Source organism: Rhinolophus sinicus, chromosome 2 (genome assembly GCF_057876585.1).
Source record: "Rhinolophus sinicus isolate RSI-liver-muscle chromosome 2, RSI-T2T, whole genome shotgun sequence".
Classification (NCBI taxonomy): domain Eukaryota; kingdom Metazoa; phylum Chordata; class Mammalia; order Chiroptera; family Rhinolophidae; genus Rhinolophus; species Rhinolophus sinicus.
This window is the reverse complement of record NC_142502.1, coordinates 171,927,745-171,942,152: the sequence shown is the minus strand read 5'-3', so window position 1 is coordinate 171,942,152 and position 14,408 is coordinate 171,927,745. Positions and strand designations below refer to the sequence as shown.

At 44.0% G+C, this 14,408-nt stretch overlaps 1 protein-coding gene across 2 annotated transcripts in view; it reads left to right on the top strand.

Moving 5' to 3' along the window:
- PLB1 (phospholipase B1) overlaps positions 1-14,408 on the top strand; it is a 120,372-nt gene that overhangs the window by 40,964 nt on the left and 65,000 nt on the right. For both annotated transcript variants that reach the window (XM_074331834.2, XM_019735316.3), the window contains 3 exons: positions 3,584-3,655; positions 4,448-4,522; positions 6,787-6,850. In XM_074331834.2, coding sequence (XP_074187935.2) covers positions 3,584-3,655; positions 4,448-4,522; positions 6,787-6,850 — 211 coding nt within the window. The remainder of the gene's footprint in view (positions 1-3,583; positions 3,656-4,447; positions 4,523-6,786; positions 6,851-14,408) is intronic.

Genomic DNA, 14,408 nt, shown 5'->3' with positions numbered 1-14,408 from the left:
GCATTAGCAAGAGGCAGCAGGAGGCTGGTCTGATGAGAGGAAACCATGGGGATAAGGAAGCCCCGAGAACCAAGGAAGCACGTTGAACACCAGAAGGAGAAGCGGGAGAGAGCAGATAGGGAGAAAGGGCTCCTCTCTCCCTCTTTCTCTCTTCATCTCTCTTGCTATTGAGTGTCATCCGTGGTGGTGGCAGCAGCGATAACTACCTTTGTTGAGCCTGAGTACTGCCCATTCAAACAGGCACACACAGTGCCCTATAGCCCACTTGAGGATGAGCACAGAGAGGAACGAAAGGTCTCACACTCAAGGCCAAAGGACGGGGACACAGTAGACGTCACCAGGCTATGAAGAGAAAGAGGTGGTTTTCCTGGGCGGACAGTCCCCCCGACTCTCTCTAGACCTGTCCAACCAGTTACCAGTCATTTCCCAGTGAGACTTCTCAGGGTTCTTGCAGCCAGGCCAGAGAAAAGGGAGGGGTCTCCCCAGGCGTGTCTGTCCCCTGGCTTCCTCAGTGGGGAATGGCCAGATCATCCCATGACTCCCAGAGCTAGCACAGTGGCTAGAACGCATGGACAGCTCCTGCAGACATGGACTAGTCCATGGGAAACTGGGAGTGTAAGCGATTAGGGCAAAGGCCACCGGGTGAGGAGCCAGAAAACCTGGATTCTGGTTCCAGCTGTTTTCGGGCGTTTCTTGAAGTGAGTCATGTGACTTTTCTTGGTCTCCATTTTCTCTATTTGCCAAAAGGCTTTAATGACCTTCAGCCAGCCTCCAAGGGCCTTGGGAAAATATAGGAGCGGTTCACCCTTGGGTTCATCTTATGTCCTCCCAGGAACATGGGGAAGCCTCTCTGCATTCACCTCCTTCAGCCTCTGCTGTGTTGGGCTTAGCCACAGAGGTAAAAGCCAGATATGTCCGTCCATGACCACATTCGCAGACACACAGCCCCTCATGTATGGGGCGCAGAGAGACCAGCGGAAATGCTGAGACCACAGGGGCCCAGGTTCTATGCCCCTACCCTTCCTCACGCCCAGGACTCAATGGGAGGGATGGCTGTGCAGGGCCATGCCAGGGTCTGCCCCCCACCCCCCAAAAGCCCCAGCATAGGCATAAGCTCTGAGGGCCAGTGGAGGTCAAGTCCACACACTCGCATGCTTCTGAAACACACTGTCTCAGCAGAATGAGCCCCCCAGACTGAAGCTGAGCTCCTGACATAAAGCTGAGGAAGGTTTTGTGTTGGGGACATATTTCTTTCCCTAGGCCCTTCCTGCCTTCTCCTCAATGTTTTCTGATCATGTTTATACAACAGTAATTTTAAAAAGACCCACCTTTGGGGAACTCGTTTCCCAGATCCTTCCAGCCATCTCTGACCCCCACCTGGTGCCAAGCCTTGTGCAGGGTGCGAGAGCCACAGGGCAGGATGAGGACACTCAGAAATTGCTCACAACTGAGTGGGCATTCTACTTGGACAGAACGTCTAAGGTCTCCTTCCCACCCCTGCCCCACTCCAGGTAATTTCAGGGCATCAGGGAAACTGTGCACAGCAGATATGAGCAATTAAAGGGCTGAAAAGTGGAGTAAGAACACAAATATTCCTGACATGTACGTGCATTTGTGTGTTGCGTGGGTGGAAGGAGAGACACGTCAGGGGTCGTTTGAAGAAGCACATCGTTCTCCATCCTCTCTGAGGACACAGGGTCAGGGTGGGTGTAAAGGGGAGCAGTGGAAGCAGGAAGGATGTAGGTGAAGGACAAACATTCAGGACAAGGTTCTTAATGAAAGTGGCTCTATTGGGAAAACCTATGAATTTTCCTTCTTTGAGGACCTTAAAAAAATGCTCTGCTGATTCTATTCTAACAGAATCATTAAGATGTGGCTCTTTCAATGTTTCTTTCTAGACTCTACAGTGTTTTCCTGAAAACAAGGTTGGGTCTTATATTAATTTTTGCTCCAAAAGACACATTAGGGCTTCTGTTCAGGGGAATATCATCCTGAAAATTCATGCTAAGGCTTGTTTTCCAGTTAGGTCTTATTTTCAGGGAAACATGGTATTATTGATTAAATTCTTGAAAGACTGAAGAGAAGAAAGCAGGCTAGATGGACACCTAGCCACCAACCCACTAAACGCTCCCTTCCAGAACAGGCCTCAGCATTCGGGGTGGGACCTCCCATCTCTAGGAGTGTCTACCATCAGAATAAAACTGAAAGAAGCTGGAGGCCCCAGTTCCTCCTCCAGCCCTTGAGCTAAAGTGTTGCCACTCCTTTTCCAAATGATTAATTATACCCTCTTACCTGATTTGATCCACTTGGGGGAAGAGCCAGTCCCACGAAGGGTAAAGTTCTTTCCTGCTTCTTGTTTAGTGGGCACAGATTCTGGGATAAGATATTGCTGAAGAATCTAAAGTCCTCATGGAGAATGGCAAAGCCCGTAGCTGAGCCAGACAGGCTGCTCCAGCCTGGGCCCTCCGGCCTCTTGTGCCCCTGTCAAGGTCCTTGGAAGGGAAAGTGAAGGACAAAGGTGTCACAGGAGCCTAGCACCTGTGGACAGTCAGGCTGGCAGCAAACGCGAGGTTCTGCAATGGTAGAGGTAGTGCATGTGCGTGCAAAAGAAAATATGTGATCTCTCAAAGCCACTCTGTTTAAGTGTTTACGTACATAAAATGATCATTTAAAATAACAAAAGGAATTTTTAAAAAATCAATCCCGCATCAAGTTCTTCAACTGCTTTCACTTTCCCCTCTCCCCGCAAGGCTTTCATCTGAGCTTTATCACCAGCCCGTTTCCCCTGTTGGTTCACCACACCCTATTTTTCTACGTTGTTAGATAGGCTGTGGTTATCATTTAAGTAGCTGCCTATATCAGAGCTTATGCCACCATCTCTCACTCCTAAATCACCAGACATTTTAGTTGTTTGTGAGGGTGGAGACCATGCTGTGACCCATGTCACTGTACTTCCGTGTCCCAGTTCAAGATGTGGGACTTGACCCAGGACCCGTAAGTTGCTTCACTCACACTTGTATAAGCAGTTCTCAGGAAACAGAGGGTTTCTTTCATTCCCCACTGGACATGAGTTTACACCCACAAAGGGAAGGGGAGCCCTGGGTAGAGGGCGCCTGCTTTACACAAGCGCTACGTGTTCACCCTTCCTTCCCATCCTGCTCTCCTCTCCAAAGGAAGTTGAATCAATGAGCCAGCCAACAGATGGGCAGCAAGAAGAGGGGACAAGAAGGCAAGCTGAATAACCGGTCCCCGGATGACCAGGAAGCCATGTGACTCACTGAGACATGTGGTTGGATCCAGGACACCGATGTCCTGGTCCCACTCCGACCTCTCTAGTGTTCAATTTCTCCTTCTGTGACATCAGGATGGGGTGGGCTAGGAATCATTCATTTCTCTCGTGCTTATGGTCCCTACCCCAGAGTTTCTGACTAAGCAGGTCTGGGATGGAGGCTGGACATTTGATGCTGCTGGTCCAGAGTCAAGCTCTGAGAAATGTTGGACGAATGAGGCTTTCTCAGTGATACCCTGGGAGGCTGCCACCTGTGCATAACTTTTCTGTTCTAAAGATCACCTTCTTTTCTAGATGGAGCCAGCAGGAGAGAAAGATGAGACAATCAGTGCAAAACACAGGAGGCTGGTGAAATGTCCCTCTCAGGTAGGCAAGGGCTGGGGAGGAGAGGAAATCTTTTGCTGAATTGGAGAAAGAAATGGGATGGGCTTTGCTGTGAAGTGGGATCTTACCTGGCTGGGACATAAGTGCCTTTAGAATCTTGGGTCTGTTCTTCTGAGCCTAGGCACAGATTTGCATTTTTGGCACACTTAAGGTTTGCGCTTTTGGGCCAGGAGAGCCGTTTTAGCAAAACTGAAGCTCTCTCCACACCTGTGGCGGGCCTAGCAACAAAGCCGCATCTCACCTGACCCCAAATGTAAAGATGGGTTTCTTAAACGTGTACCTAATATATAGTAGGCATATAGTTAATGTTTGTTGCTGAATAAATGGATAAGAAAAATAACATAAATGAGTAGAATTCCTTTTAGCATTTAATGCTAGTCAAAGTTTTGGCTTTCTTGATGAATTGGTAGGTTTTTTGTGACTACATTATGAAAACTATATAATTCATCCTGTTTCCCTCTTTGCTCTGGCTGCCAGGAAGCTTACAATTAAGTTCTCTTTTCATGGAAATATATGTACTTTGCCTGATAGCATGGACCTCCGGGTAGAGAGCACGAGATGCTGACTATTGCAAATGGAAAATTTTGAAGCATTAATGGTTTCCTTCAGGGAACTCAAAGGCAGTACAGAGAAGGAAAGCCAGAGAATGGTTTTCATTTAAACGATGGTATGAATGTTCCAAATTAGCCAAAGTCATTGCTGGATGATAAAATCTGATGATTAAATGGTACAGATCTCTGGGTCATGGTTACAACACATTACTTTTCTCTGCAGGAGAATCCATATCTGTTCACCTACAGGAATAGCAACTACCTGCCCTGGTTGACAAAACCCCATGGGAAGCCTGAGGTATGGAGAAGTTTTCTCTGATTGATAAACATGCTAGTGAACCAGGGGCCATACCCCTTGCGGAGTCTTTGGGACCTTCCTCGGGGTTCTTTCTGTCCTGAAACCCCATGAGCAGCATGGAAAGGGTGAAGGAGCAGGTGTGTTCTCATTGCGGGGAGAGGGGAAAGCAGGTCTGCCCCGTGGCTCTGTCTTTAGAAAGGCCTCGCTACGGGGTGTGAGGAGGCTCAGCACAGCCTGTTCCCTGTCGGTTTTGATGTAAGGCAGGATTCTCCAGGCCCTTCCCAAATATCTGACAAGTCCTCTGAAACTCACCTGAGGCCTTAATCTGAAGAGAATGTTAAGAAAATGCAGAGAGGTGTGGTGAAATCTAAAACCAGACAGCATGGAGACCAAAAGGCCTCAGAAATTGGTCTACACCTCATACCTACTCACGTCTTTGCTTATTGCTTATCTCGTGACTCTTTCTGATACTTCCTGTGAAGATTAGATAGGGCACCCTGCACTCCCCGGAGGAACCGAGAAACTCTTGCGGGTTGATACCCTCTTTCTCAGAGGACTGGGGACTGAGATGGGTTGTGACAAATTCCATCCTAGTACCATCCCTGTCTCCCTATTGTAAAATGAGGGTGAAAGTTGCTCAAGGTGATAACCTCCGCCACAAAGCCCAGGAGATACAGTGTGAAAGATTTGACTTATCAACGTGTCCCACACTTTCTAACTACTATTGGCAATGAGGGTATATCTGAGAGGCAGCATGGCACAGTGAGGTGAGAGAACTGGCTCTGGGTTCAAATCCAGTCCCTTCCACTTACTGGCTCTGTGTCAATGGACAAGGTACTTAATTCTCTCTGTGCCTTGGTTTTTTTAATCATAGTCCTACCTCATGGAGTTGTTATGAAGTTGTAATAAATAATAAGCATAAAGCATGTCTAATAGATCAGGCATTCTGTAAGTTTTATGTAAGTGTTGCTATTATCATGTGATAATAGGGAGTGATACATTCCTTCTGGGTACAGTTATTGTTTACCTGCTATGTACCACTAGCATACAAGGTCAGCAAGGGCAGGGACTCAGAGCAGGTACCTAATCATTATTAGTTGAAGGACTAAGTGGGTGGTGGAAAGATGGGTACTAGACATAGGAGATAAAAACATCAATACAAAACTTACTTGTCCTAAGGAATTTGGTCTAGTGAAGTCAACCAGTGATTATAGCACAATGGAGTAAGTGTGTAATTAAAGTTTCCATGGAGTTTTCTGAGAACACAGAGTCTGCGCAATAATTCAGAAAAGAGAGAATTGAAGAAGCCTTCCCAAAGAGTACCCATGACCTTAGGCTTGAAGGACAACTAAGGTTGAGCCCGGTGAATGGATGTGGGGGGAAACAGAGAGAGGGACAGGAAAGGGGAGGCTAGAAGTAAGTGCTTGGGCAAAGACGTGGCGGCATGGACAGTACCCAGAATTGGGTCAACTCTGATGGTTTAGAATATCTGGGGGACTCTTAGGCCATGCTAAGAAGGATGGATTTTATGCTGATGTTAATACAGAGTAGAAATATATTTACTATTCAACCAACAAATACCAGGGGTGCCAAAAAATGTATACAAGTGGACACTTTGGTCAACGTTGCTCAAGCAGCAGTTCCCTGTAATCAAAAGTGTCTGGACTCTGATGGGAACCACTTTGAACACCTCTGGTCATTGCAGAAGCCAAATGTGACTTATACTCTTCTTTTGTTATCAGTATATATGGAGTATTACAATTTTAATGCAGTTTTCCTTTCTTAAAATGTGTATGCGTTGTTTTGGCTCCCTCTGTATTTATTGAGCATCTATTGTGCACCGTTCTAGGCTCTGGGGATACAACAAGACCCAAAACAGATTAAAAAAAAACCTGCTTTCACTGAGAATTTGGCCAGGGGAATGCCATAGTTCTGTTATGTTGAGAAAGAGATTCCTCTGGATGGATTCAGAGGCGGAGCAGGAAGCTCACAGCACCGGTGCTGTGACTACTGCAGGATTTCAGTAAATAAGTAACAGAGGCCTGGTCTAAGGCTGAGGTAGAGGGTCGAGGAGAGAGCGGACGTGTTTGGGAGCATTTGGAAAGGATGTTGTAGACACCCAGATATGAGTATTGAAGGAGAGGGAGAGATCTTAAAAGATGCTTAGGTTTCTATATTAAGTGATATTTTCCAAAGTAGAGATCCCACTTCTCACCCAAATTTCCATGTTCCCTTCCTGTTTATTTCTCTTTGTCTCCTTTCAGGTGAGAGATGGAATAGAAATCAGGTGCCCTGACAAGGATCCCTCCGACAGCATTCCCACCTCAGGTACACGGCTTGAATCCAGTGATTTTTAAACTCATTTGAGGCCTAAAGTAAGAGCAACCTTAGAATGACAAGGACTTTCTATACAATCTGAGAGGCACCCAAGATTTTTCAAGGATAATAAAAGTAGCTCTGAATGTACAGGTATACCTCGTCTTATTGCGCTTCACAGGTGTTGCAGTTTTGTGGGGTTTTTTTTACAAATTGTAGGCAAGACCCTCCATCAGCAAAAAGATTACAACTCACTTTATTGCAATACTGACTTTCTTGTGGTGGTCTGAAACCAAACCCACAGGTTCTCCACATTATGCCTGCATATTTGTGAGTTTATGCCTGTACTTGATTACTCTTTAACTAAAATGTGATATGATATGGTGTGGTATGATACGCTATGATGTGGTGTGACATGATATGAGATGAGATGAGATATGAGATGATAACATTATCAGAAAGCATTTACTAAGCATTACTTTTGTACCAGGCCATAGTTAGCAAAGAGCACAGTGTTAGTTCAGTGAGCAGATGTCATTGTCCCTGCCTTTAAGCCTTGATGAGGTGAATTTGTTCTCCAAAAAGCAAAACAACCTCGAAGCAGGAAGCAAAAATAACCAGTCCACACTCCCTGTTGGAGCCAAATGCGGATGCACTCAAACACCACACAGAACAGGAAAACACGCTGCCTTATTTTTTTTTTTTCGGTGTTTTTTTTTAATTTATTGGGGTGACAATTGTTAGTAAAGTTACAGATTTCAGGTGTACAGTTCTGTATTACATCATCTATGGATCCCGTTGTGTGTTCACCACCGAGAGTCAGTTCTCCTTCCATCACCATATATTTGATCCCCTTTACCCTCATCTCCCACCTCCCACTCCCCTTACCCTCTGGTAACCACTAAATTATTGTCTGTGTCTATGAGTTTTTGTTTCTCATTTGTTTGTCTTGTTCTTTTGTTGTTTTTGGTTTATATACCACATATCAGTGAAATCACATGGTTCTCTGTTTTTTCTGTCCTACTTATTTCGCTTAGCATTATACTCTCAAGATCCATCCATTTTGTCAGAAATGTTCCTATATCATCTTTTCTTACCATCGAATAGTATTCCATTGTGTATATATACCACAACTTCTTTATCCATTCATCTATCGAAGGACATTTTGGTTGTTTCCATGTCTTGGCCACCGTAAACAAAGCTGCAATGAACATTGGAGCACACGTGTCTTTATGTATAAATGCTTTCATATTTTTTGGGTAGATACCCAGGAGAGGGATTGCTGGGTCATACAGTAATTCTACTCTTAATTTTTTGAGGAACCTCCACACTGCCTTCCATAATGGCTGCACCAGTCTGCATTCCCATCAACAGTGTATGAGGGTTCCTTTTTCTCCACAGCCTCTCCAACACTTTTTACTATTTGTCTTGTTGATGATATGCTGTCTTATTAATGTGCCGTTTTTACTGCTGTTCAGTATTTCCAAAATGACTGTTGTTGGGCCATGAAAATGAGAGTCACGGAATGTTCTAGGCAGAGACCTTCCCAAAGAGGATTTGCCTAAGGCCGAGCCTTTTCCTCAAGGCCAGCCAGTCTGGGAGGGATGGCTGTGTGCCTGTGACTATGGGAACTCACGGGAGGGTTGTCGGGTCACCTGCACAACTCAAATCACCAGCCCGGGAGCAATTCTGCAGCAGTGAAGTAGGGTCCTGGAGGACGACTCATTTTTTCTTTTATCGATTTGTTCACTTGTTCATTTATTTATCAGATGCTTTGTTGAGTGCCTCCTATGTGCCTTGCAAGGTAGAAAATTAAGTTTGGAGCTGTCACAGGGACGAGCAGGAATCTTTCGGGGATGCAAATCTTTGTCGTCAGGTTGCCTCCTTTTGCAGAGTGTTAGAACAAATGAATGCCCTGGCTGTCAGCCTGCACCGCACGCATGTCTCAGCTCTACACACTCAAATAAAGCCAAATGACTGGCAAATCAGTCAAAACTCTTCTGACCCAAACTCTGGTGTGTGACTGGCTCTTGTGCTATGTTGCAGAATAAAAGAATAGCTGATCAAGATCTTACATACACACACTCACATTCTCTCACACTCACACACACACTCACACTCAGTCTTTTAACTTTTTCCACCACACTTGGTGACAACTCACACCTATTGGTTAGTTTACTAGCAGGATTTTAGTGGCAGGAGCAAATGACTAGCTTCATACGTAGGCCCTCCAAGGCTCCAAGATGTAGTTATATATGTAGGTACTTATGTAGGTGTGTTTGTACAGAGAGAGAGAGAGGAGGAGAGAGAATGTGGATGTTTTAATATCCATGCTCTTTGCAATGAAACAATATCCATCTCCTTTTAATCTTATCGTTCTGAAAGGAGGAGCTGTAAAGTATTTTGCAATCTGTCTAGATTACGTTCCTGTCATGACAATGATAACCAACCAATCCCTGAGAGCCTATCTCAACATCAAAAAGCCAAATAAAATGTGAACCTCTCCTTTATTCCCTGACCCTGACATTGTTGTTTATTGGCACTTGAAGGTGTAAGTGCAAGAAATCTCAAGACCTTGAGACCTGAGATACTCTGGTGATAGGAGCAGTTTGAATAAGCAGATGGACAGATTTAAGCCTGCTTGATCTAACCAGGTGGGCATGGGACCAAAACACTCTCTCTCCAACTACGTAGGTGGCAATACTTAGAGATCAATGCCGGGCCTATACTTCTGAGTCCCACCTGAAAAGTGTCATAGACAAATGGCCACAGCTCCCTAGACTATAATGAGAAACATATGTCATTACTGTGCATAATCTAGGATGAGACGTTTTAATCATACTTGTGACTGCTGGGGTAAGAAGAGGACTTAGCACAGGGCCACATTATTATTTTCCTTTGATTATTGTCATATTTCTGGTGAGGTCGTTCACTCTTCTGGAGATCACGTTTGCAATTTCTAATCAAGATGAAGGCATCTGATACATACTTATAAGTGCAGGTTGTCTTATCTTTAGATTCCCAATGACTCAGCACCTGGTAGGAACCCATAAATATTTGTTGTACTAATCTGAACTGTCCAGTATTTCTAATTCAGCCAATCAACAATTCTTAGGGTTGAAAAAGATCTTAAAAACCGGCTAGACCAAAGAAACCTCTGTTAAAACGATTTTTCTTATAAAATAACTACTTTGCCTTCAGAGTTGTTTTCAAAAACCTTCTTTGTTAGTCCCCTTTCCTAGTGTTTCTCTCAAACCATCCACAGACATACCTAGCTAATCACCTAGGTGTTTCAAAACAGGAAACTGCCTTCATCAACAGGCCAGGGCAGCCAGGGTGCCTCACTCTCATTCTATCAGAGCCCACAGGTGATAAACCTCTTCCACTGATCCATGGGAAGATACATTGAGTTGATGTAAGTAGTTTTTTTAATGATCAATTTGCATTTGGTAGCTAATGGATGCAAGCTTCTGTTTTTTTCATCCTAGTCAGTTCACACGTGCAGTTTGCTGGGTGGTATCTCCTGAGGGCATTACAATTTCGTAAATTCTTGTGTCATTTTATATGACTCCATGGCCCTAATATAGTTGGGATAACTGAAAAAAATTATGTTGGGCCCAGTAGTTGATTTAAGGTTTTCCCAGTAAGAAAAGGAGTAGCATTTTGCGAACAAAAGAGTGGTAGTAATAAGGAGCCTGAGGGGACATGGCTCCTTGACTGTCCTTTGAAGTTGGCTGTCTTGAAGTCAAGCTGCTAATTCCATGTGGGGGGTGGGGATGGGGAGTGGGAGGCAATCTATAGTATTTGGAAAGTAGGAATCCACAGTGCTAATTATATGTCAGTGTCACCAATAGTATGAATCAGAACTATTCATTCATTTAAGCCATTGATTCCTTTCTAAGTCCCTGATGTCATTTATTTCACCCATTTGGCTAAAATGAGCTATTCAAAAGCTGAGATGAAAAATGCCCCAGGTTACAGCACTGGGTGATCCCTAGGGATTTCACTTCATTGTGAACCAGCAGTGTGATGTCCAGGGTAGACCCTGAAGCTGTTTCTATAGTCACCCCTGCTCATGGGACATGCACTTAACATAGGACTAGGAAATAATGACGCCCCACAGGGAATGACAGCCTGCTTGTCCTTAGGTGGGACCAGTCTACTAAGCAAGGTCAAACTCACCCCAAGATGTTTGGATGAATAAATGTTTCTCTTCCCTGTAGTTTCCATCACTTAAAGTTTCAATTGCTGTCAGAGCCCTGACACAGAGCCCCTTACTTAGCTTTTCATTTAATTTAACACATTTCTTGAGCTCCTACTATGTGCAAGACACATATTTCTTCATATAAATTCACACTGAAGCATTTCAAAGGCAGAAATAAGGTTCCAACCTTGTGCCAGCAGTTTACCACCATTGCGAAAGCCCTTATATAAGTCTCTAAAATCAGAAAGCTTATGGGTTGAGCAGCCCTAGCTGACAATTGAAAGGAAGTTGGTTTTTCAGATTATGGCCATGGGTGGTTTAAGTTGTTGAGTTACACAAGATGAAATTCCGAAGTGCCAAGTCTTTCTCCTGGGTGTAACTCTTTATGTATAGAGGGTAGTTTCCCTAATTCTGTAGTCAAGTCTACCATTTCCTTGCTATTCATGATATTTCATCATGATTTGGATGGCCTTCTGATAAGAGGTCCCCGCTGTAGAAATCTTGATGAGTTAATGATGTATTTATCAATCTCTTTCAAGGTGGTGGACAGTTTGTACCAGATAATGTTTAGCTAATCCACCCACACTACTTTAATCTTATCTCTAAATAGTTCTTACCCCAAGGAGAGCAATTGCTAAAGTGCTTTCCATGCTGTGTCTTTATCATATATGATGATATTAACAAAGCTTAAATCAAGGTCTACAGATATTAAACCAATGATGTGTTGGGCTCTATCTTAATAAGATCCCAGATAAGTCAAACTCCTCCCATCCTAGTCTTGGCTTATTTCATTTATTATCTCTTGCAGAAAATCCTTTAAAAAGGCTAACAGGACAACCCCGCCCCCCCCCCCCACACACACACACACACATATCTGCCCACACATATCATGGACACAGATACAGGCATGTGTGTGCATGTACGTGTGTGTTTTCTGTCTGTTACCAATTTTGGAGACAGGAATGGCAGTTTCAGCTGCCTCTTTATCAGATTGTAATGTGCTTTTGATGCAAATCTATCCATCTCTTCAATATTTTGCCAGGCCCAAAGATTTCCCCTATGCTTTGCACACTTGCTAGTGTTCACAGAATTTACTGTATTACACATTATGGCAACAAGAATATGGTGATTGACAGTCATTACTAGGAACTAAAATAAACCCTCTATAGTTGATGGAAAGAGGTCTTATTTTCTGTTTTGTTGCCCTCCCCCCCTATTTTTACCCACAGCCTGATTCCTTTGAGGGGAGGTCATTTTTAAATTCTCAGGCTCAGCCCCATGGATATGTGCTAATGTGTGCAGCTGGCTTTGTGATTTGATATTGTTCTTCTAACCACATATCCTTGGGCCCACTGCAAACTTACTAAATCAGAAATTCTGAGGGTCAGACTAACCATCTGTGTTTTAACAAACTCACCAGATGATTCTGATGCATGCTTAAATTTGAGGATCATGAATCTCTGTATTTTGCATACACACATGGACAATTATGTACGTTGGTGTGCATGCTATCGTAGGAAAAGGCAGGGACTTTTACTTTTCCAGTGAGAGCAAATCCTCAGTGGGAGAGGCAGTTCCCCATCTGCCAACAGCATGGAAGTCAGGTAGACAAGACGTCTCCGTGGAAGGAGACAAGACCTGGGTCTCTAAGACCCTTTGAACACTGTTTCCACTGAGTGTTAACGCAGCCTCCTCTGCACATATAATTATACAACCATGATTTGGATGTTGATGAGTGAAGTGGGCTACATGTAATCTAGTTGTGTTGAAAGCATCTTCTGTTTTCTGTATTTCACTGCGTGTTTATAGAGTAACTTGGCAAAGAAGAGCTGGTAGAAAGCCTCCTTGCACGCAAGTTTCAGTTTATCCATCTTGAGCAATGGCCCACTGAAATGATGGGTTTCTTCCCCCTGGGAGCGAGCCACTCCCTGGTGCAAATAATATATTAGACTTCTCCCAAGGCAGGAAAACGATTTGACTGTTTTAGTTCAGCATTGATCCACTAGAGGCGATGGAAAGCACATTGAAGAGAAAAGATGGAGCTAGAGCAAAGTCAGGGTGGCTATGGGAGTCAGGTACTCTAAGGGCGTGGGAGGTATTGGGGAGAGTGAGAGATGAGCTTGTGATTTGAGGTGACAGAGCTACATGTGGCATAAGGAATCTTAGGTGTGAGCCCCAAAATGTACTTGGATTCACATGCATATGTGTATAAGGGAAAGGGGTAGATAGATATAGTACAAGTGTATGTATGCAGGTTATTGTATGTGTGTGTGTGTGTGTGTGTGTATGTATACACATATATATTTAGAGAGAGAGAGAGAGAGAGAGAGAGAGAGAGAGAGAGAGAGAGAGAGAATGAGAGAGGGCTCATGCAATACTCATGTTAGTCAGGCATAAAAGACCTGTGGCCCTAACCTACCTTTCAATGTTATTTTTTGTTAGTTTCCTTCTATACCCTTCATTTAAGCCAAAATGTATGACTGTCTGTTCTTCACAGACATCGCATGCTTTACCATCCTTTATGCTTTCCTCTCCATCACCCACCTCACTCTGCCTCGTCCTTATCTCATAATGTCCTGAGGCTCAGTTCAAAGATTACCCCCTCCACGAAGCCTTCTCTGAACCACCCCACCCCTAGAGGCAGATCACCTCTCAGCTCCAGAATTTCGTATCACTTTATATTGCTGAGTGTTTATCAGCCTATAAATTATTGTAACTACGGATTCCTTCTTAGCTTGTGAGCTTCTTGAAGGCATTCGACATTTCTGATTACTGCATAGTCCCCAGTGTACCCTGCCACTGCTTGGTGTTGAATATGTTTGTCACATGAGTAAATAGCTGCTTAGTGACATCACAGTACATGCTCAAACTCAAGGGATACAGTCAGGCTGTGAAAAACAGTTTGGTGGTTCCTCAAAAAGCTAAACATAGGATTAGCATATGACCTACCAATTCCACTCCTAGGTGTATGCCTAAAATAATGGAAAAGGCATTTACATAAATACTTGTACATGAAAGTTCATAGCAGCATTATTCACAATAGCTCAAAAGGTGGAATCAACCCAAATGTCCATTAAGTGATGAATGAATAAACAAAATGTGGTATGTCCATACAATGGAATATTATTCAGCCATTAAAAGGAATGAAGTACTGGCGGCACATGCTATTAACATAAGAGGAGTGAGCCTTGAAAACATGCAAAGTGGAAGAAGCCAGACACAAAAGGCCACCTATTGCATGACTCCATTTATATGAAATATCCAGAATAGGTAAACCCATAGACAGAAAACAGAATAGTGGTTGTCAAGGGCTGGGGGGAGAGGGGGAAAAGGGGAGTGAATGCTTAATGGGTGCAGGGCTCCTTG